The sequence below is a fragment of the Entelurus aequoreus genome, linkage group LG06 (genome assembly GCF_033978785.1).
Source record: "Entelurus aequoreus isolate RoL-2023_Sb linkage group LG06, RoL_Eaeq_v1.1, whole genome shotgun sequence".
NCBI lineage: Eukaryota > Metazoa > Chordata > Actinopteri > Syngnathiformes > Syngnathidae > Entelurus > Entelurus aequoreus.
In genome coordinates this window covers 37,567,266-37,588,547 of record NC_084736.1, presented here as the reverse complement: position 1 = coordinate 37,588,547, position 21,282 = coordinate 37,567,266, and the positions used below count along the sequence as shown (strand labels likewise).

The 21,282-nt window shown below is 41.0% G+C and overlaps 1 protein-coding gene across 4 annotated transcripts in view; it reads right to left on the bottom strand.

Annotated features, from left to right (window-relative positions):
* The window catches only part of bin3 (bridging integrator 3), a 455,445-nt gene that overhangs the window by 133,862 nt on the left and 300,301 nt on the right, over window positions 1-21,282 (bottom strand). For 2 of the 4 annotated variants that reach the window (XM_062049500.1, XM_062049502.1), the window contains exon 2: window positions 16,715-16,763. The exons of the other annotated variants lie outside the window; for them this stretch is intronic. In XM_062049500.1, coding sequence (XP_061905484.1) covers window positions 16,715-16,763 — 49 coding nt within the window. The remainder of the gene's footprint in view (window positions 1-16,714; window positions 16,764-21,282) is intronic. 4 annotated transcript variants of the gene reach the window in all.

Sequence of the window (21,282 nt, the reverse complement as noted above, 5' to 3'; positions counted from 1 at the left end):
CATCAGTGGAAATAACCTGTAGTGCTGCTTTTATTTTACTGTAGTTCTGCCACAGTGCTTTGGTAGATTCTGCACGGCAACTCCAACGCGTGTTGGATAAAGCTTTAAGTGTGAGATCTATGTTGGAATTGCCAAATACCCTGTCCCATCGGTGTGTGGATGCAGTTGTGAAGTTGTAAATAGACTGAATCAAGTCAAAATACTTAGAGACTTCATTTCCACATCTGTCAATGCTGTTGACTCCCACCAAATTCAAAGAGTGAGCTGCACATGGAATATAGTGTATTAATGGGTTGCTTTTCTTTAAGTGAGCCTGCAACCCATTATACCTCCCTGACATGTTGCTGGCATCATCATAAGCCTGCCCCCTGCAATTTGACAGCTCTAACCCTAGATTTTCCAACACAGACATGACACAGTTAGCCAAACTTTCACCTGTATGGCTAGTAATGGGCTCAAAACCCACAAAGCGTTCAACAACACTGCCCTCTTTGCTAACAAAACGGAATATGAATGTCAATTGGTCCACATGAGATAAATCTGGGGTTGAATCCACAATGATAGAGTAGTATTTGCTTGCTTGCAGTTCATCTGCTATAGCCTGTTTGGTTTTTGCACCCATCAATTCAATGAATTCCTCACAAATGGTGGAGGACAGATATGAGGTATTACCTCGACCCATCTGCCCAAACTTTCTGATGTGATCCTTTAGAAAGGGATCAAATTCAGCCAGGACCTCCAGAATACCAAGGTAGTTCCCATTGAGAGGAGACCCTAACGATTCATTTTTACCCCTAAATGCAAGGCCCCTTTCTGCAAGGAATTTAATGACTGCAACAACTCTTTGTAACACCTGCCTCCAATAGCTGCTCTCTGCCTGAAACTGTTTGAACAGGTCTGCATCAACTGTGGCACCTTTGGCGCGGTTCAAGACTGCTTGCATGCAGGTTATGTGCTCAGCACTTCGCTCATGTTCACCAAATCTTTCTGAGTGTTTCCAATCACAATAGCCTGTCACAAAAGAATGCGTTTTTGGGGAAAACAGTTTGCATGCAAAGCAGTAAACATTACCAGTAGAGGGAGAGTACATCAGCCACTCTCTTTGTACTCGTTGTCCATTGGGCAAGTGTGAAGTAAAATGTTCATTGTTTAGGCATCGGGTTTTGCCTCCTAGCCCACTGTTCCTCACAGAAGCTGGATAATGGCTGTGACGGTTGTGAAATGATTTTGCACCTCTTTGAATAAGAACTTCCTTCATTGACTCAGTGAGGGTCTCAGCCCATTTAGCGGGATCACTAGGTAGAGTTGTCACTGTAGATGGTGTTGAAGAAAGATTCAGCTCATTTTCTATGCTGTCCAGAGGTGCAGTGACCTCACATTCATCCGAGCAACTGGCTACTGCTGAATTGGTTGAATCATAAGCATCAGAAGCATTTGGTTCAGTGTCTACACTTGTAGTGGTCTCAGGATCTTGGGAGCTACATGCTAGCTCAGGTGCATTGCTAACCTTAGCTGAATTTGCAGTAGCATTTATAGAATTGCTTTCAGCAGATGTCTTTGTACTGAAGAAGCTGGAGATATTTGGAACACTCTCAAGTAAAACTGATTCCTTTTTTTTCTTTTCTTGCTGAATTTTTTTTCTAGCTCCTCCACTTAAACGTTTATGATCCATATTTCCCTTCTTTCTTTGCACATTGGCTCTTTGCCTATCACAACAGATAAACCAACTATGTGTGTGTGTGTGTGTGTGTGTGTGTGTGTGTGTGTGTGTGTGTGTGTGTGTGTGTGTGTGTGTGTGAGTTTGTTTGTGTGTTTATGATCGGTGCTGCTTCCTTCAAGTGTGTGAGGTGATTTAGAAAACTAGCAACCCAGCATCAACACTCCAAAGCAGAGAATAACAGCTTACTAGCATAGACAATTGAGAGCAGAGAATCAACTGATTCGTCTGATAGACAGCAGGAGAGCAGAGTGGTCAGTGATGATCGAATCAAGAAAATGTCTAAATGGCAAGGGAACAGACTGATTTGTACTGAGGAGAAAGAGAGAGAGAGCCAATTACAGTGAAATATATTCCAAAAGAGCCAAGTGACTAGCTGAAGGCAGGGACAAATGCCTTGGAGTGACCAACAAGAGTGCAAAGTACCAAATGGCAAAATGTGGAAAGACCAACAGGCAGATCTGCTTTTACCTCTTATCTTCACAACCAAAAAGTTGCTAAATGATGTTTTCAGTCGCTAGCCAGGTATGGCCAAAAGACGCGAAATCTAGCGGCAAAGTCGGTCAATCACACTGACAGTGAAACAAATATTTTGAAAAGATAATAATTGTACACCTTTGTGCACTTTAGTCTTCTATCTAAATATTTTCACAAAGGACACCAAGGCAGCTTGCTAGCTATGATGGGAGCAACAATGTCTGATAGACAGCAGGAGAGCAGAGTGGTCAGTGATGATCCAATCAAGAAAATGTCTAAATGGCAAGGGAACAGACTGATTTGTACTGAGGAGAAAGAGAGAGCCAAGTACAGTTAAATATATTCCAGAGCCAAGTGACTAACTGAAGGCAAAGACAACAGCCAGATACCTTAGCAGAGACCAACAAGAATTCAAAGTACCTAATAGCAAGATGGCGAGACCAACACAATAAATTGTATTAGGATTTAATTTATTAACGTTAATCTTAACAGCCAAAAAGTTGCTGAATAATGTTTGTAGTCGCTAGCCAGGTATGCCCAAAACAAGAGTCGCTAAACCTAGCAGCAAAGTTGCTTAATTGCAACACACTCTAGGATTCAGGGGAATTAAGGATAATAAAGATATTAATTGTACAACTTTTTGTACTTTTTTTCTAGTTTTTTGAGTCGCCAGCCATGTATGGCCAAAAGTCGCTAATTGAATGCCAACGTTGCTTAAAGGCCTACTGAAACCCACTACTACCGACCACGCAGTCTGATAGTTTATATATCAATGATGAAATCTTAACATTATAACACATGCCAATACGGCCGGGTTAACTTATAAAGTGACATTTTAAATTTGCCGCTAAACTTCCGGTTCGAAACGCCTCTGAGGATGACGTATGCGTGTGACGTAGCCCGGCGAACACGGGTATGCCTTCCACATTGAAGCCGATACGAAAAAGCTCTGTTTTCATTTCATAATTCCACAGTATTCTGGACATCTGTGTTCGTGAATCTGTTTCAATCATGTTCATTGCATTATGGAGAAGGAAGCCAAGCAAGCAAAGAAGAAAGTTGTCGGTGCGAAATGGACGTATTTTTCGAACGTAGTCAGCCACAACAGTACACAGCCGGCGCTTCTTTGTTTACATTCCCGAAAGATGCAGTCAAGATGGAAGAACTCGGATAACAGAGACTCTAACCAGGAGGACTTTTGATTTGGATACACAGACGCCTGTAGAGAACTGGGACAACACAGACTCTTACCAGGATTACTTTGATTTGGATGACAAAGACGCAGACGTGCTACTGTGAGTATGCAGCTTTGGCTTTTTTTTGCGTATGTACGTAACTTTTTTAAAATATATAAGCTTTATGAACCTTGGGTTAGGTGAACGGTCTTTTGGGCTGAGTGATTGTGTGTGTTGATCATGTGTTTGAATTGTATTGGCGTGTTCTATGGAGCTAGGAGCTAGCAGAGGAGCTAGGAGCTAGCATAACACGTACCGTACCGTAAGTGCGCGTCACGTACGTAACTTTTTAAAAATATATAAGCTTTATGAACCTTGGGTTAGGTGAACGGTCTTTTGGGCTGAGTGATTGTGTGTGTTGATCAGGTGTTTGAATTGTATTGGCGTGTTCTATGGAGCTAGGAGCTAGCAGAGGAGCTAGGAGCTAGCATAACAAACACGCAGGTGTTATTATGCAGGATTAATTTGTGGCATATTAAATATAAGCCTGGTTGTGTTGTGGCTAATAGAGTATATATATGTCTTGTGTTTATTTACTGTTGTAGTCATTCCCAGCTGAATATCAGGTACCGTGAGTATGCAGCCTTGGCTGCTAAACATTCGATAACTTGACCGTATGTGCGCGTCACGTACGTAACTTTTTAAAAATATATAAGCTTTATGAACCTTGGGTTAGGTAAACGGTCTTTTGGGCTGAGTGATTGTGTGTGTTGATCAGGTGTTTCAATTGTATTGGCGTGTTCTATGGAGCTAGGAGCTAGCAGAGGAGCTAGGAGCTAGCATAACAAACACGCAGGTGTTTTTATGCAGGATTAATTTGTGGCATATTAAATATAAGCCTGGTTGTGTTGTGGCTAATAGAGTATATATATGTCTTGTGTTTATTTACTGTTGTAGTCATTCCCAGCTGAATATCAGGTCACCCCGGCTCTCACAGCATCTTCCCTATCTGAATAGCTTCAACTCCCCACTAGTCCTTCACTTGCACTTTACTCATCCACAAATCTTTCATCCTCGCTCAAATTAATGGGGAAATTGTCGCTTTCTCGGTCCGAATCTCTCTCACTTCATGCGGCCATCATTGTAAACAATAGGGAACTTTGCGTATATGTTCAACTGACTACGTCACGCTACTTCCGGTAGGTGCAAGCCTTTTTTTTATCAGATACCAAAAGTTGCAATCTTTATCGTCGTTGTTCTATACTAAATCCTTTCAGCAAAAATATGGCAATATCGCGAAATGATCAAGTATGACACATAGAATAGATCTGCTATCCCCGTTTAAATAAAAAAAATTCATTTCAGTAGGCCTTTAATCGCCAACACACTGGGACTCACTGAAGGACTGACTGAATAAAAAAGATAATTAAGATAATTGTGTACTTTTCTCTTCTGATATTTTCTCTAAGGACCCCAAGCTATCTGCAAGCAGCAATAATGTCTGACAGACAGGAGAGCAGAGTGGTCAGTGATGAATGGCAAGGGAACAGGCTGATTTGTACTGAGGAGAAAGAGAGAGAGAGAGCCAATTACAGTGAAATATATTCCAAAAGAGCCAAGTGACTAGCTGAAGGCAGGGACAAATGCCTTGGAGTGACCAAGAAGAGTGCAAAGTACCAAATGGCAAAATGTGGGAAGACCAACAGGAAGATCTGCTTTTACCACTTATCTTCACAACCAAAAAGTCGCTAAATGATGTTTTTAGTCGCTAGCCAGGTATGGCCAAAAGACGCGAAATCTAGCGGCAAAGTCGGTCAATCACACAGTGAAACAAATAATTTTAAAAAGATAGTAATCGTACAATGTCTTGTACTTTTGTCTTCTTTCTTAATATTTCTCAAAGGACACCAAAATGTCGCTATCTGCAGGCAGCTTGCTAGCTATGATGGCAGCAACAATGTACCTTAGAGTGACTGACCAACAAGAGCTCAAAGTACCTAATGGCAAAATGTGGAGAGACAGACACAATAAATTGCATTAAGATGAAGAGAACTGTTGCTATTATTAATCCTAACATCAACCAGAAAGTCGCTAAATGTCACCAGCCAGGTATGGCCAAAAGTCGCTTAATTGGCCACACACAGTAACAGAGAAACTAACAAAAAAAAGATCATAAAGATAATAGTTGTACAACTGTGTGTACTTTTGTCTTTTTTCTAAATATTTTCCCAAAGGACACCAAAATGTTGCTATCTGCAGGCGGGAGCGTGCCTATGTTCCCCGGGTCCTATGTTCCCCGGGTCCTATGTTCCCCGGTTGTTCCTGGGTCTTTGTATGCGACCGGGGAACTTAGGACCCTTTTTCTAAAAAAGGGTCCTATGTTCCCTGCATTGTATCTGGCGAAATTGCGAAATTGTGCCCTGACCAAAACCATCCCTAAACCTAACCTGTCACAGGGCGTTGTGGAGCACTTTTTTTTGGCGAAATTGTGCCCTGACCAAAACTATCCCTAAACCTAACCTGTCACAGGGCGTTGTGGAGCACTTTTTTGGCGAAATTGTGCCCTGACCAAAACCATCCCTAAACCTAACCTGTCACAGGGCGTGCGGCAGCAGATAGAGCAACTCAAACGCGAACTTCCTTCCTTCGACAACTTAAACGCGTCTCTGTCATGCGTGTCTGCGTGCGTCTTACTTAGTCGCGCATTGGAAGCAGCGGGGAACATAGAACCCTTTTCTGGAAAAAGTGTTGTACGTTCCCCGCAGCGGGGAACATAGAACCCTTTTTTTTAAAAAGGGTCCTTAGTTCCCCGGTAGAGGGGAACATAGGACCCGGGTAACATAGGGACGGGGAACATAGGGATGACCCGCTGCAGGCAGCTTGCTAGCTATGATGGCAGCAACGATGTCTGCCAGACAGGAGAGAGTGGTCAGTGACGATCGAATCGAGAAAATGACAAAATGGGTCAAAGACCAAAAAGTTATTAACTGACAGCAGTGACAAATGTCAGACTGTAAACTTTCTCGAAAGAAAAGGACAAAATGGGAAGATGCTGATAATAACAGCAAAATGGAAAATATAAGAATTTCCAAGTAATGCTCAACTCAAGTGTGTGTGTGTGTGTGTGTGTGCGCGCGTTAAACTTCTTGTTGAATGATTTCAAATTATCTCTGAGTCTGAACTGAGGGAAAGGAAACCAAATTTTGAGCAGTCTCTCACGAGTTCAAAATACCAAATGAGGAGATTCTAAAAGAACAGACCGGTTTATGAAAGACTTGATGGGGGAGGGGCACAGCTAAGAATACTTGAGTGAGATTCTGTGATCCAAATTCGAGATAGAGCTTTTTGATAATGATAATTTGTCAGAGTAAGGTTGTGTAATCAAAATTTGAGAATGAGCTTTGTCAATCAATCAAGAATATTTGCATTAAGTTCTGTGATCAAAATTCAGAAACAACCTTTAATAATTGATAAAGAATATGTGAGTGAGGTTGTGTGATCCATCCAATTTGAGAATTAGCTTTGATAATAATGATTGAGAGCCTCTGGCCCTCTGTGGATCATGGCCGCGGGGCCAATTTTGCCTGGCCCCTTGGGGCCTCTGTGGGTCGTGGCCGCGGGGCCAAGTTGGCCTGGCCCCTTGGGGCCTCTGACCCTCTATGGATCGGGGCCAAGTTGGCCTGACCCCTCGGGGCCTCTGGCCCTCTATGGATCATGGCCGCGGGGCCAAGTTGGCCTGACCCCTTAGGACCTCAGGCCCTCTGTGGGTCGCGGCCGCGGGGCCAAGTTGACCTGGCCCCTTGGGGCCTCTAACCCTCTATGGATCGTGGCCGCGGGGCCAAGTTGACCTGGCCCCTTGGGGCCTCTGGCCTTCTGTGGCTCGCGGCCGCGGGGCCAAGTTGGCCTGGCCCTTTGGGGCCTCTGGCCTTCTGTGGGTCGTGGCCGCGGGGCCAAGTTGGCCTGGCTCCTTGGGGCCTCTGACCGTCTATGGATCGTGGCCGCGGGGCCAAGTTGACCTGGCCCCCTGGGGCCTCTGACCCTCTATGGATCGTGGCCGCGGGGCCAAGTTGGCCTGGCCCCTTGGGGCCTCTGACCGTCTATGGATCATGGCCGCGGGGCCATGTTGGCCTGGCCCCTTGGGGCCTCTGGCCCTCTGTGGGTCGCGGCCGCGGGGCCAAGTTGACCTGGCCCCTTGGGGCCTCTTACCCTCTATGGATCATGGCCGCGGGGCCAAGTTGGCCTGGCCCCTTGGGGCTTAAGATTATTATTTTTGCAAAAGTAGTTTTGCTTGGGTCGCGGCCGCGGGGCCAAGTTGGCCTGGCCCCTTGGGGCCTCTGGCCCCCTGGGCCTGGGCCCGGTAGGCCCGGTCATTAATCCACCTATGAGTATAGAACAACGACGATAAAGTTCGCAACTTTTGGTCTCTGATAAAAAAAAGCCTTGCCCCTACCGGAAGTAGCGTGACCAGTTGTTCGCCTCCTCATATTTTCCTATTGTTTTCAACGCAGCTAGAGCGATTCGGACCGAGAAAGCGACGATTACCCCATTAATTTGAGCGAGGATGAAAGATTCGTGGATGAGGAACGTTAGAGTAACGGACTAGAATGCAGTGCAAGACATATCTTTTTTCGCTCTGACCGTAACTTAGGTACAAGCTGGCTCATTGGATTCCACACTCTCTCCTTTTTCTATTGTGGATCAAGGATTTGTATTTTAAACCACCTCAGATACTATATCCTCTTGAAAATGAGAGTCGAGAACGCGAAATGGACATTCACAGTGACTTTTATCTCCACGACAATACATCGGCGAAGCTCTTTAGCTACTGAGCTAACGTGATAGCATCTGTCTCAAATGCAGATAGAAACAAAATAAATAAATCCCTGACTGGAAGGATAGACAGAAGATCAACAATACTATTAAACCATGTACATGTAACTACACGGTTAATAATTCTCAGCCTGGCAAAGCTTAACAATGCTGTTGCTAACGACGCTGAAGCTAACTTAGCAACTGGACCTCACAGAGCTATGATAAAAACATTAGCGCTCCACCTACGCCAGCCAGCCCTCATCTGCTCAACACCCGTGCTCACCTGCGTTCCAGCGATCGACGGCGCGACAAAGGACTTCACCCGATCATCGGTGCGGTTGGCGGCTAGCGTCGGCTAGCGCTTCTGCTATCCAAGTAAGTCCTCCTTGTTGTGTTGCTACAGCCAGCCGCTAATACACCGATCCCACCTACAACTTTCTTCTTTGCAGTCTCCATTGTTCATTAAACAAATTGCAAAAGATTCACCAACACAGATGTCCAGAATACTGTGGAATTATGAAATGAAAACAGAGCTATTTTGTATTGGCTTCAATGGGCTACGGCGTGTCGAAGTTGGGAGAGTGGCCGTGCCAGCAATCTGAGGGTTCCTTGTTCAATCCCCACCTTCTACCATCCTAGTCACGTCCGTTGTGTCCTTGAGCAAGACACTTCACCCCTTGCTCCTGATGGGCCTGGTTAGCGCCGTGCATGGCAGCTCCCGCCATCAGTGTGTGAATGTGTGAATGTGAATGGGTGAATGAGGAAATAGTGTCAAAGCGCTTTGAGTTCCTTAAAAAAGGTAGAAAAGCGCTATACAAGTACAACCCATTTACTATTTACCATTTACCGATACACCTGTTTCACTGGCTACGTCACACGCATACGTCATCATCCAAAGGCGTTTTCAACCGGAAGTTTAGCGGGAAATTTAAAATTGCACTTTATAAGTTAACCCGACCGTATTGGCATGTGTTGCAATGTTAAGATTTCATCATTGATATACAAAACATCAGACTGCGTGGTCGGTAGTAGAGGGTTTCAGTAGGCCTTTAAAAAAAAAAATTAATTGCTCGAAAAAATTATATTAGAAAAAAATCAATGTTGTTATGAATTATTGACCTATTTAAGGCTCCAATTATTTCACATCAAATATTCCACTGTGACATTTTTTTCGGGGAAATTATTGCATATTTTGTGTGTTTGCCATATAAAAAACTAAGTTTAATTTGACAAAAAGGGCATAAAACAAAATATTTAAAACTTATAATTAACGGCTAGATCTGATTGACCAAAAAATGTTTTAAAAATGTGTGACTTATTTTTAACATTTTTATAAGTGGGGCCATTTTGGATCCCCAATCATTTTAGTGGGGTTAGAAAAAACTGTAATGCTCAAAAAAATAATAATGAATCAATGTTGTTATGAGTCATTCACCTATTCAAGGCTCCAATTACTTCACATCAGATATTCCACCTGAAATATTTTTGAGGGAAATTATTGCATGTTTTGTGTTTTTGCCTAAGTTTACTTTGACAAAAAGGGCATAAAACAAACATAAAAAAACATAAATATAATTAAAACGTATAATTGGCGGGTATATCTGATCTAGAGACTTTAAAAAATATATGACTTATTTTTGACACTTTTATAAGAGGGGCCACTTTTGATATAAATGTGGGATTTAAAATAAAAACTGTCATTGCTCATAAAATAATAATGAATCAAAATCAATGTTATGAATTATTGACCTATTTAAGGCACCAATTACTTCACATTAAATATTCCACTTTGAAATATTTTAGGGCGAAATTATTGCATAGTTTGTGTTTTTGCCAAAGTTTTCTTTGACAAAAAGGGCGTAAAACAAACATTAAAAAAAACATTAAAAATAATTCAAACCTTTAATCGATGGATACATCTGATCTAGAGACTTAAAAAATATATGACTTCTTTTTGACACTTTTATAAGAGGGGCTACTTTTGATATAAATGTGGGTTTAAAAAAAAAAATGTAATTGCTCGAAAAAAATAATATTGGAATAAAATCAATGTTATGAATTATTGACCTATTTTAGGCACCAATTACTTCATATCAAATATTCCACTTTGAAATATTTCTAGGGGAAATTATTGCACATTTTGTGTGTTTGCCATATAAAAAACTAAGTTTACTTTGACAAAAAGGGCATAATACAAAATAATTAAAACTTATAACTAACGGATAGATCTCATTGACCAAAAAACCTTAAAAAATGTGTGACTTATTTTTTATATTTTTATAAGTGGGGCCATTTTGGATCCCCAATCATTTTAGTGGGGTTAGAAAAAACTATTGTGCTCAAAACAATTATAATGAATTAATGAATTAATCAATGTTGTTATGAATCATTGACCTATTCAAGACTCAAATTACTTCACATCAAAAATTCCACTTTGAAATATTTTAGGGCAAAAATATTGCGCATTTTGTTTTGCCTTATAAAAACAGGGTTTTGACAAAAAGGACATAAATCATTTAAAAAAAAAAACTATTTACTGACAGACCTGAAGTTGCTCTACAGATTTGAGTATTGCATTAAAAAAATAAAAATTTTATGACTGAGACTCTTTCAGGTTGAGGAGAGCCTTAAAGGTTGACAAAAATGTAAATATTGTCTTGGTTTTGTAGATGAAGCCTATCATCTGCTGGCAGGCTACATGGCTTCCATACTGGCGGTCATTAGAGTTGAAGGGTTTAAACGACAGTGTCCTACAGACCGCGACCACTTCCCTGAGGACAGCAGGAACTTCACTCGGTGACAGAAAACACTGTGAGTAATGGCTTCCTGTGCGTCTTGCACCATACTCACGGAGAGGTTGGCTCTGCTAGAGGGCCGTGTCCGCCAGTTAGAGCAGAGTAATGTCGTAACTTTAGATGTTGCGGACACATCTGCTAGCGTTAGCTGTAGCGAGCTAACTAGCCCAGCTTGTAGCAGTCCTAAGCGACCTACAAGCTACGGTGTACCGGTTGAGACGCATAATAGATTTAGCTCTTTAGCTAGTCCTACACCCCAGTCTACCGGGCACCACACCTTAGTTATAGGGGACTCTATCACCCGAAACATAAAGCTTAGCAAACCAGCCACAATAAAGTGTATCCCCGGGGCCAGAGCACCTGACATTGAAGCTAATCTTAGGGAGCTAACTCGCAACAGGCCTAGTAAACACGTACGACAGGCTAATCGCACCACTAATTATGCGAATATAGTTGTACACGTTGGCTCCAATGACACTAGAATGAGACAGTCAGAGATTACAAAGAGAAACATAGCCAGGACTTGTGATCTCGCCAGAAAGATGTCCAGGCATCGAGTAATTGTCTCTGGCCCCCTGCCTGCGAGAGGCAATGATGAGAGATATAGCAGATTAGTCTCGCTTAACAAGTGGTTGGCTAGCTACTGTAGGACGCAGGGACTAACGTTTATTGATAACTGGCCCTCTTTCTGGGGCAAACCAGGCTTGCTGATGAGAGACGGCCTTCACCCTAACCAGGAAGGCGCCATCATCCTGTCTAGAAACATAGACTACTATTTAAGTCTCACTTGACTGACTACACTAGAGCAAGCCCGGTCACAGGCAATTACAATGTCTGTTAGTCCGGGTGAGGAGTCAGTTAAGCTAGAACTAGCCAGCGCCAGGCTGGATAATCCATGTACGCATAGCAATTCTCTTAGAATAATACATAATTCACATAATGTTTTTTCTGTTGTGTCTGTGTCAGAGGTGGACATGCATTCTACTGAGGTGGCAAATTATGATATGTCCAGTCTATTGCAGCACCAAGCAAACAATCGGAAAATTCCCGTCATATCAATTCCTAGATATGGTCGAAACTATTTAAAGTGCACTACGCATAATAAACGCAACATTGTTAATATTGCCACTACGGATAATCTTAACAAAAACTCGTCAAAACAGCCCAATACCTATAATATGGGCTTTTTAAACATAAGATCATTGTCTCCCAAGGCGTTATTGGTTAATGAGGTCATTAGAGACAACAATCTTAACGTCATTGGTCTTAGCGAAACCTGGCTCAAACCGGACGAATTTTTTGCGCTCAATGAGGCATCTCCTCCTAACTATACGAATGCGCATGTTGCCCGCCCTCTTAAAAGGGGAGGGGGTGTCGCACTAATATACAATGAAAATTTCAACCTTACCCCTAACCTAAATAATAAATATAAATCGTTTGAGGTGCTTACTATGAGGTCCGTCACACCGCTACCTCTCGACCTGGCTGTTATCTACCGCCCCCCTGGGCCCTATTCGGACTTTATCAGTGAATTCTCAGAGTTCGTTGCTGATCTAGTGACGCACGCCGACAATATAATCATAATGGGGGACTTTAATATCCATATGAATACCCCATCGGACCCTCAGTGCGTGGCGCTCCAAACCATAATTGATAGCTGTGGTCTTACACAAATAATACATGAACCCACGCATCGCAACGGTAATACAATAGATCTAGTGCTTGTCAGGGGTGTCACCACCTCCAAAGTTATGATACTTCCATATACTAAAGTAATGTCCGATCATTACCTTATAAAATTTGAAGTTTTGACTCTTTGTCAACAAGCTAATAATAATAATAACTGCTATAGCGGCCGCAACATTAATGCTGCCACAACGATGACTCTTGCTGACCTACTGCCTTCGGTAATAGCACCATTCCCAAATTATGTCGGCTCTATTGATAAACTCACTAACAACTTTGACGATGCCTTGCGCGAAATTATTGATAGTATAGCACCGCTAAAGCAAAAAAGGGCCCCTAAAAGGCGCACCCCATGGTTTACAGAAGAAATTAGAGCTCATAAATTATCATGTAGAAAACTGGAACGCAAATGGCGCGCGACTAAACTTGAGGTTTTCCATCAAGCATGGAGTGATAGTTTAATAACTTATAAACGCATGCTTACCTTAGCTAAAGCTAAATACTACTCAAATCTCATCCGCCTCAACAAAAACGATCCTAAATTTCTGTTTAGTACAGTAGCATCGCTAACCCAACAAGGGACTCCTCCCAGTAGCTCCACCCACTCGGCAGATGATTTTATGAATTTCTTTAATAAGAAAATTGAACTCATTAGAAAGGAGATTAAAGACAACGCATCCCAGCTACAACTGGGTTCTATTAACACAAATACGACTGTATATACGACGGACACTGCCCTCCAAAATAGTCTCTCTATTTTTGATGAAATAACATTAGAGGAATTATTACAGCGTGTAAGTGGGATAAAACAAACAACATGTTTACTTGACCCACTTCCTGGGAAACTTATCAAGGAACTGTTTGTATTATTAGGTCCATCAGTGTTAAATATTATAAACTTATCACTTTCCTCCGGCACTGTTCCCCTAGCATTCAAAAAAGCGGTTATTCATCCTCTGCTCAAAAGACCTAACCTCGATCCTGACCTCATGGTAAACTACCGACCGGTCTCCCACCTTCCGTTTATTTCCAAAATTCTCGAAAAAACTGTTGCACAGCAGCTAAATGAACACTTAGTGACTAACAATCTCTGTGAACCTTTTCAATCCGGTTTCAGGGCAAATCACTCTACGGAGACAGCCCTCGCAAAAATGACTAATGATCTATTGCTAACGATGGATTCTGATGCGTCATCTATGTTGCTGCTTCTTGATCTTAGCGCCGCTTTCGATACCGTCGATCATAATATTTTATTAGAGCGTATCAAAACACGTATTGGTATGTCAGACTTAGCCTTGTCTTGGTTTAACTCTTATCTTACTGACAGGATGCAGTGCGTCTCCCATAACAATGTGACCTCGGACTATGTCAAGGTAACGTGCGGAGTTCCCCAGGGTTCGGTTCTTGGCCCTGCACTCTTTAGTATTTACATGCTGCCGCTGGGTGACATCATACGCAAGTACGGTGTTAGCTTTCACTGTTATGCTGATGACACTCAACTCTACATGCCCCTAAAGCTGACCAACACGCCGGACTGTAGTCAGCTGGAGGCGTGTCTTAATGAAATTAAACAATGGATGTCCGCTAACTTTTTGCAACTCAACGCTAAGAAAACGGAAATGCTGATTATCGGTCCTGCTAGACACCAACATCTATTTAATAATGCCACCTTAACATTTGACAACCAAACAATTAAACAAGGAGACTCGGTAAAGAATCTGGGTATTATCTTCGACCCAACTCTCTCGTTTGAGTCACACATTAAGAGTGTTACTAAAACGGCCTTCTTTCATCTCCGTAATATCGCTAAAATTCGTTCCATCTTGTCCACTAGCGACGCTGAGATCATTATTCATGCGTTCGTTACGTCTCGTCTCGATTACTGTAACGTATTATTTTCGGGCCTCCCTATGTCTAGCATTAAAAGATTACAGTTGGTACAAAATGCGGCTGCAAGGCTTTTGACAAAAACAAGAAAGTTTGATCATATTACGCCTATACTGGCTCACTTGCACTGGCTTCCTGTGCACTTAAGATGCGACTTTAAGGTTTTACTACTTACGTATAAAATATTACACGGTTTAGCTCCAGCCTATCTCGCCGATTGTATTGTACCATATGTCCCGACAAGAAATCTGCGTTCAAAGAACTCCGGCTTATTAGTGATTCCCAGAGCCAAAAAAAAGTCTGCGGGCTATAGAGCGTTTTCTATTCGGGCTCCAGTACTCTGGAATGCCCTCCCGGTAACAGTTAGAGATGCTACCTCAGTAGAAGCATTTAAGTCCCATCTTAAAACTCATTTGTATAATCTAGCCTTTAAATAGACCCCCCCTTTTTTAGACCAGTTGATCTGCCGTTTCTTTTCTTCTCTCCTCTTCTCCCCTGTCCCTTGCGAGGGGGAGTTGCATAGGTCCGGTGGCCATGGATGAAGTGCTGGCTGTCCAGAGCCGGGACCCCGGGTGGACCACTAGCCTGTGCATCGGTTGGGGACATCTCTGCGCTGCTGACCCGTCTCCGCTCGGGATGGTTTCCTGTTGGCCCCGCTGTGGACTGGACTCCCGCTGATGTGTTGGATCCACTGTGGACTGGACTTTCACAATGTTATGTCAGACCCACTCGACATCCGTTGCTTTCGGTCTCCCCTAGAGGGGGGGGGTTACCCACATATGCGGTCCTCTCCAAGGTTTCTCATAGTCATTCACCGACGTCCCACTGGGGTGAGTTTTTCCTTGCCCGTATGTGGGCTCTGTACCGAGGATGTCGTTGTGGCTTGTACAGCCCTTTGAGACACTTGTGATTTAGGGCTATATAAATAAACATTGATTGATTGATCTGTGTCCCATTTACAAAGCCTCTTCCTGATTACCCACAGCAAGCGCTCAGTTGGGCCAAAGGTCTATTACACCTCTGCATGTTTACATGTTCTAACACACAGGTGTCAAACTTGTCCCGCCACATTATTTTATGTGGCCGCGAAAGCCTGGAAATAATATGCATTAATACAATGCTTAATCTTTTCTTACTTCATATTAATATTTGTTCTTTCCCTTTTGACATTAAAAACCATGTACTGCATGCAATTGCAGATTTTTTCAAATGCAATATTATCAAAATCAAAATATTATGTTATGTACTCCAAAAGTATTTTTGTTAAAATAAAGATAAATACTGTACCTAAAAATCTGCTTGACTTATGATTTCAAAACAAATTATCAATCAAATTGTAGACTGTAAAATTGACAATATATTTTTTACCGTAAAATCAACCTTAGTAATGTTTTTTTCCATGTACAGTAAGACACTAAAACATTAAATAAACAAAAATAACATTAAAACAACAAGATTTTACAGTAAAAAAAAATGGCAGCTCTGTTGCTTGAATTTTACTGCTGATAACAGTGGTATTGTTTCTCCATTCCATTTTTTTTATATGCTGTAAAAAAACACTGCTTTTACTGTAAAATTCTGGTGACTGAGCTGCCAGTTTTTAAAGTAAAATTTAAAAAATGTTTGCAACTTATGTAAGAATATATATTGTTAATGTATTATATATACGTATATACACATGTACATTCATTTATTACTCATGGTTAAACACGGCCCTTTGAGGGCAACCACAACTGCGATGTGGCCCTCAATGAAAAGGATGGTCCAACACAGTGGTCCCCAACCTTTTTGTAGCTGCGGACCGTTCAATGCTTGAAAATTTGTCCCACGGACCGGGGGGGCGGGGTATTATTATTTTTATTTTTTTTTTTTTCATAAAGAAATACAATCATGTGTGCTTACGGACTGTATCTCTGCAGACTGTATTGATCTATATTGATATATAATGTATATATTGTGTTTTTTGTGTTGATTTAATTTATTTAAAAAATATATATGTATATATATTTTTTTTATTTCTTCTGCGGCCCGGTACCGGTCCGCGGCCCGGTGGTTGGGGACCACTGGTCTAACACATCCACTACAATATGTGAGCTATCATTGACACCACTCTTGCAAGTTAGTACCTTCAACATTTACTACGGTCCCTGCTTTTGGCTACTTACAGTTTTAGAGACAATCTGCTTCTTTGGCTGTCCAATCTTGAAAGGAATCCTGAAATGACAATGTCAGTCTGTTAGCATCTGCATGAGAAGTAGGGTTCCTCTCAGATGTGACAACCATGCACATGTCCTCTCTACACGTGCAGCATCGGACCCAGGTAAGTACACACCTCACATTTTAACACCCATTTGTATTACAGTGTATCTTTTCAAGAGCAATAGTGTAGAAACAAAACTTGGATATACAGCTTGTATAGCAGGTGTGTCATAAGTGTGGCCTGTAGCTAATTTTTTTATCGTCACCATTCTAATACAGGGATGTCAAACTCAACTTAGCTCAGGGGCCGCATGGCGGAAAATCTACACCTATGTGGGCCGAACACGTAAAATCATGGCATAATAACTTAAAAATAAAGACGACTTCAGATTGTTTTCTTTGTTTTACTTTGACCCAAAATAGAACGAGCACATTCTGAAAATGTACATGTCACAAATAGGGTTGTACGGTATACCAGTACTAGTATAGTATGGCGGTACTAATGAATCAAAAACGGTACTATACTCTGTTTGAAAAGTACCGGTTGCCGGGCATGACGGCGCGTTGTCTTGTCGTGACATTGCTGGGTTTACAAGCAGAGGAGCATGTTCCGCAGCGCACACACACAGAGTACTTACAAGCAGACACAGTGTGTAGACAGAAAAGGGAGAATGGACGCATTTTGGTGTAAAAAGTAAAGATAAAGGTGAAGTTATAACTAGGGATGATGTTTTATAATAAATTATCGAGTTCGAGCCCATTATCGAATCCTCTTATCGAACCGATTCCTTATCGATTGTCTTATCGAGTCCAGATAGGTTGTTGTATATGGAAAAAAACACACAATATTTGGTTTAACAAAAGCTCACTTTTATTTTATAAGAAAAAAATAAAATAAATAAATAAATATTGACTGTTTTACCCCCCTAAAAAAATAAAATAAAATAAATAAATATTGACTGTTGTTACCCAAAGTATATTAAGTGGGAGTTTTCAGAAAAACAAATATGTACAGTAACACAAAAACAACCTGTCTCTGTGATCACTATAGGCGTATAAATAATAATATTGTGTTAAATAAAATCAGTCCCTTGGGCACAAAACTGAAAACACAGCTCTCCAAAAAATGCACTTCTGCTGCTATTGGAACATACTAACTACACACACTATGACCCTAAGAACACCACAGTCATCAATCAACAATTCTTCTTCCAAATAATTAGCATGTCTGCTTTTTCAGGATCAAGTCTTCGCTAATCGTGTCGCCAACGGTGGAAAAAACACGTTCACTTGGCGTGGAACTAGCTTGGACACACAGATAGGTTTGACGACATCCTCCTCCAGTCTGTATCTAAACCTTCTGGGGTCCATCAGTGTGGCCTCCTCCAGGAATGACTGCACATCCTTGTCCTGGAGGGAAAATGAGGGACAGACACAGCATAGAATTAGGGGGGGAAATTAGCTGAATGTGAAGACTAGGGTGTCTGTTATTAAGTCTTTAGCATTAGTATGTGGGATTAAATGATGGACTGGATTAAGTAATGAAGTTAAACATTGTACTGATATGATCCACTTTAAGAGGTTGTTCAAATTAATAGTGCTTACAAAGTAAAAAGAAGAATTATGAGAAATACTTTCAACCTTATTGAAAATAAGATATTCTTCATCTCAGTATATTAATAATGACTGAATTAATTAATTACATATTACACAACTGTTGTATATACTAATTCACAGATGTTATTTTATTATAAAAAGGTCAGTAAATGACGTATATATTTGTAAACGCTCTGAAGTGGGAAAGGGGTAGGATTAAATAAGTTTTACTTCTTCCTACCCCTTTTCGGACATGATGTAAAGTGAAATGATATGAAACTGATGTGTTATGCTGTAAGTGTGTTCATGCACGAAATAAACTAAAGAAAGAAAGAAAGCACTAGTTTATTAGACAGACCTGCAAACTCTGGAGTGGTGTAGGCTACAAGATAACGTTAACATTATCAGACACATACAAAAAAGCTAACGTTGACGTTACCGTTAGCCACTGACTATGCTTAGGTAACGTTAGTCTAGCTAACATTACTGCAGTCCTGGTTGACATAGGAGGTAACCTTATTTTAGCCTAAAGTCTACAAGTGAGCAAATATGGAAATTAACCGGAAACAGTTAACGTTAGTTACTCACCACCACTATCACTGGAAATGGGGCTGCAGGTTTGAAGCAGAAGAAGAGGGGCTTGCTTCGTCATCTCTGTCGCTGCTTCTCCACGTGTCAAAGACACGACACGGTTCTCGAACGTTCAGGTTATGTGCAGCCTGAAAATGTTTCAACACGCTTTTTGTACTTCCCCCCTTACATGAGAGCGAAGCCTGGCAATAATTGCATATTGCCGTTTACTAGTCGTATTTTTTTGTATAATGAAGTCATGCCTTGAGGCGTTTTTTCCAGTCCATTATTTTTGCTGCTTGTGTGACATCACAGGAAATGACATAGCTCAGTCATTAGACTGAACTATGTCATTTCCTGTGATGTCCCACAGGGCTTTTCCTGTGGGACGGGATTCGTTCCCAGGGATTCGAATAAAGAACCAACTCTTTTTCTTTACTATAGTGGCCTCGATAACGGGAACCGGTTCTCAAAAAGGGATTTGAGTCCATACAATCGGTTCTTTTCTTATCGAACAACCGGGAGAACCGGTTTCAAACATCATCCCTAGTTATAACACTGAAACACCCTCAGGAAGAGGTGATTTAAGGCATGGCTAGCTAGCTAGCGGCTAACATCCATCCACAGTGTTTTAGCTACTTCTAAATCACTCATCCTGGCCTCCGTGGCGACAAATAAAGTGAGTTTCTTGCAAGTCATTATCACTGGAGGACGAGGACTAGCTAAACATGCTTCACTACACACCGTAGGATACAATAGCTCACCGGCGTCACAATGTAAACAAATGCAATGGATGGATCTACACCTGACATCCACTGTAATGATACCAAGTACAAGAGCATATGTAGTCGATACTACTATGATTACATGAATATTTTTTATCGTCACAAAATCTTTTTTCCTTTTTTTAAAATTCGTATTATGTTTATAAAGTCAGTAAATATGTCCCTTGACACATGAGGACTTTGAATATGACCAATGTATGATCCTGTAACTACTTGGTATCGGATCGATACCTAAATGTGTGGTTTCGCCCAAAACTAATGTAAAATATCAAAGAAGAGAAGAATAAGTGATTATTACATTTTAACAGAAGTGTAGATAGAACATGTTAAAACAGAAAATAGACAGATATTAACAGTAAATGAACAAGTGGATTAATAATCATTTTTTACAGTTTGTCCCTCATAATGTAGACAAAATAATAGAATGATAAATGACACAATATGTTACTGCATACGTCAGCAGACTAATTAGGAGTCTTTGTTTGTTTACTTACTACTAAAAGACAAGTTGTCTAGTATGTTCACTATTTTATTTAAGGACTAAATTACAATAATAAACATATGTTTCATGTAGCCTAACATTTTTTGTTCAAACAAAGTCAATAATACTGTTTTGTGTGGTACCCTTTATTTAGAAAAGTATCAAAGTATCAAAATACATTTTTGTACTGGTACCAAAATATTGGTATGGAGACAACCCTAGTTCACAAATAATCTTCTTGACAAAACACTTCAAGTTAGGAAAAACACCATGAACAATGAACTTAGACTTCATCTCAGTGTTTCTACAAAGCAATTCCTCTTTAAGTCAGAGCCCATCTAGCATTGAATAAAAAACTGAATCAAGCATAAATAAAAACTCTTCTATGTGTCATTTCCACTGTTGACTTTCTTTAAATGAGCAGAGAAGACAATCACTATATAAATGTGCAGCATTGGAAGTGGACTTACCAATTCTTTCTTTTACTGTTAGATGTTACCGTGTACCTCTTGCTTGGTATACTTGCTAGAAACTATTTGTTTGCCTAACAGAATTGCTATTGCGACATCCAGTGGACACATTTAGAATAGCAGTTTATTTAATTTAAAAATGCAGCTCAATTTTACGTTTAGCAAACTCATCTCTCGGAGCAGATTGAACCTGTTTACTTAGACTTAGACAAACTTTATTGATCCACAAGGGAAATTGTTCCACACGGTAGTAGCTCAGTTTCACGGGCCTGATACGGCCCGCTGGCCGCATGCCTTACATCCCTGCTCTAATATACGCAAGCTAGCTTTTTTTGCTAAATTTGCAGGTTTACACCTCAGCGTCAAATATTGTGTTAATTGACGCAAGATAACTGTTAGCATGCTAAATTTATTTTAGCTAATTTTGTAGATATACACCTTAGTCATATTTTGGTACTTGATTTATGCCAATGTTAGCATTTTTCAGGTACACACCACATTTTTGTACTTGACGGATGTTACAGTTAGCGTTTTAACATGCTAACATTAGCACGCTAGTTTTTTTAAGCCAATTTAGCAGGTATACACCTCTGTGTCATATATTTTGGTATTTCACTAATGTTAACTGGAAG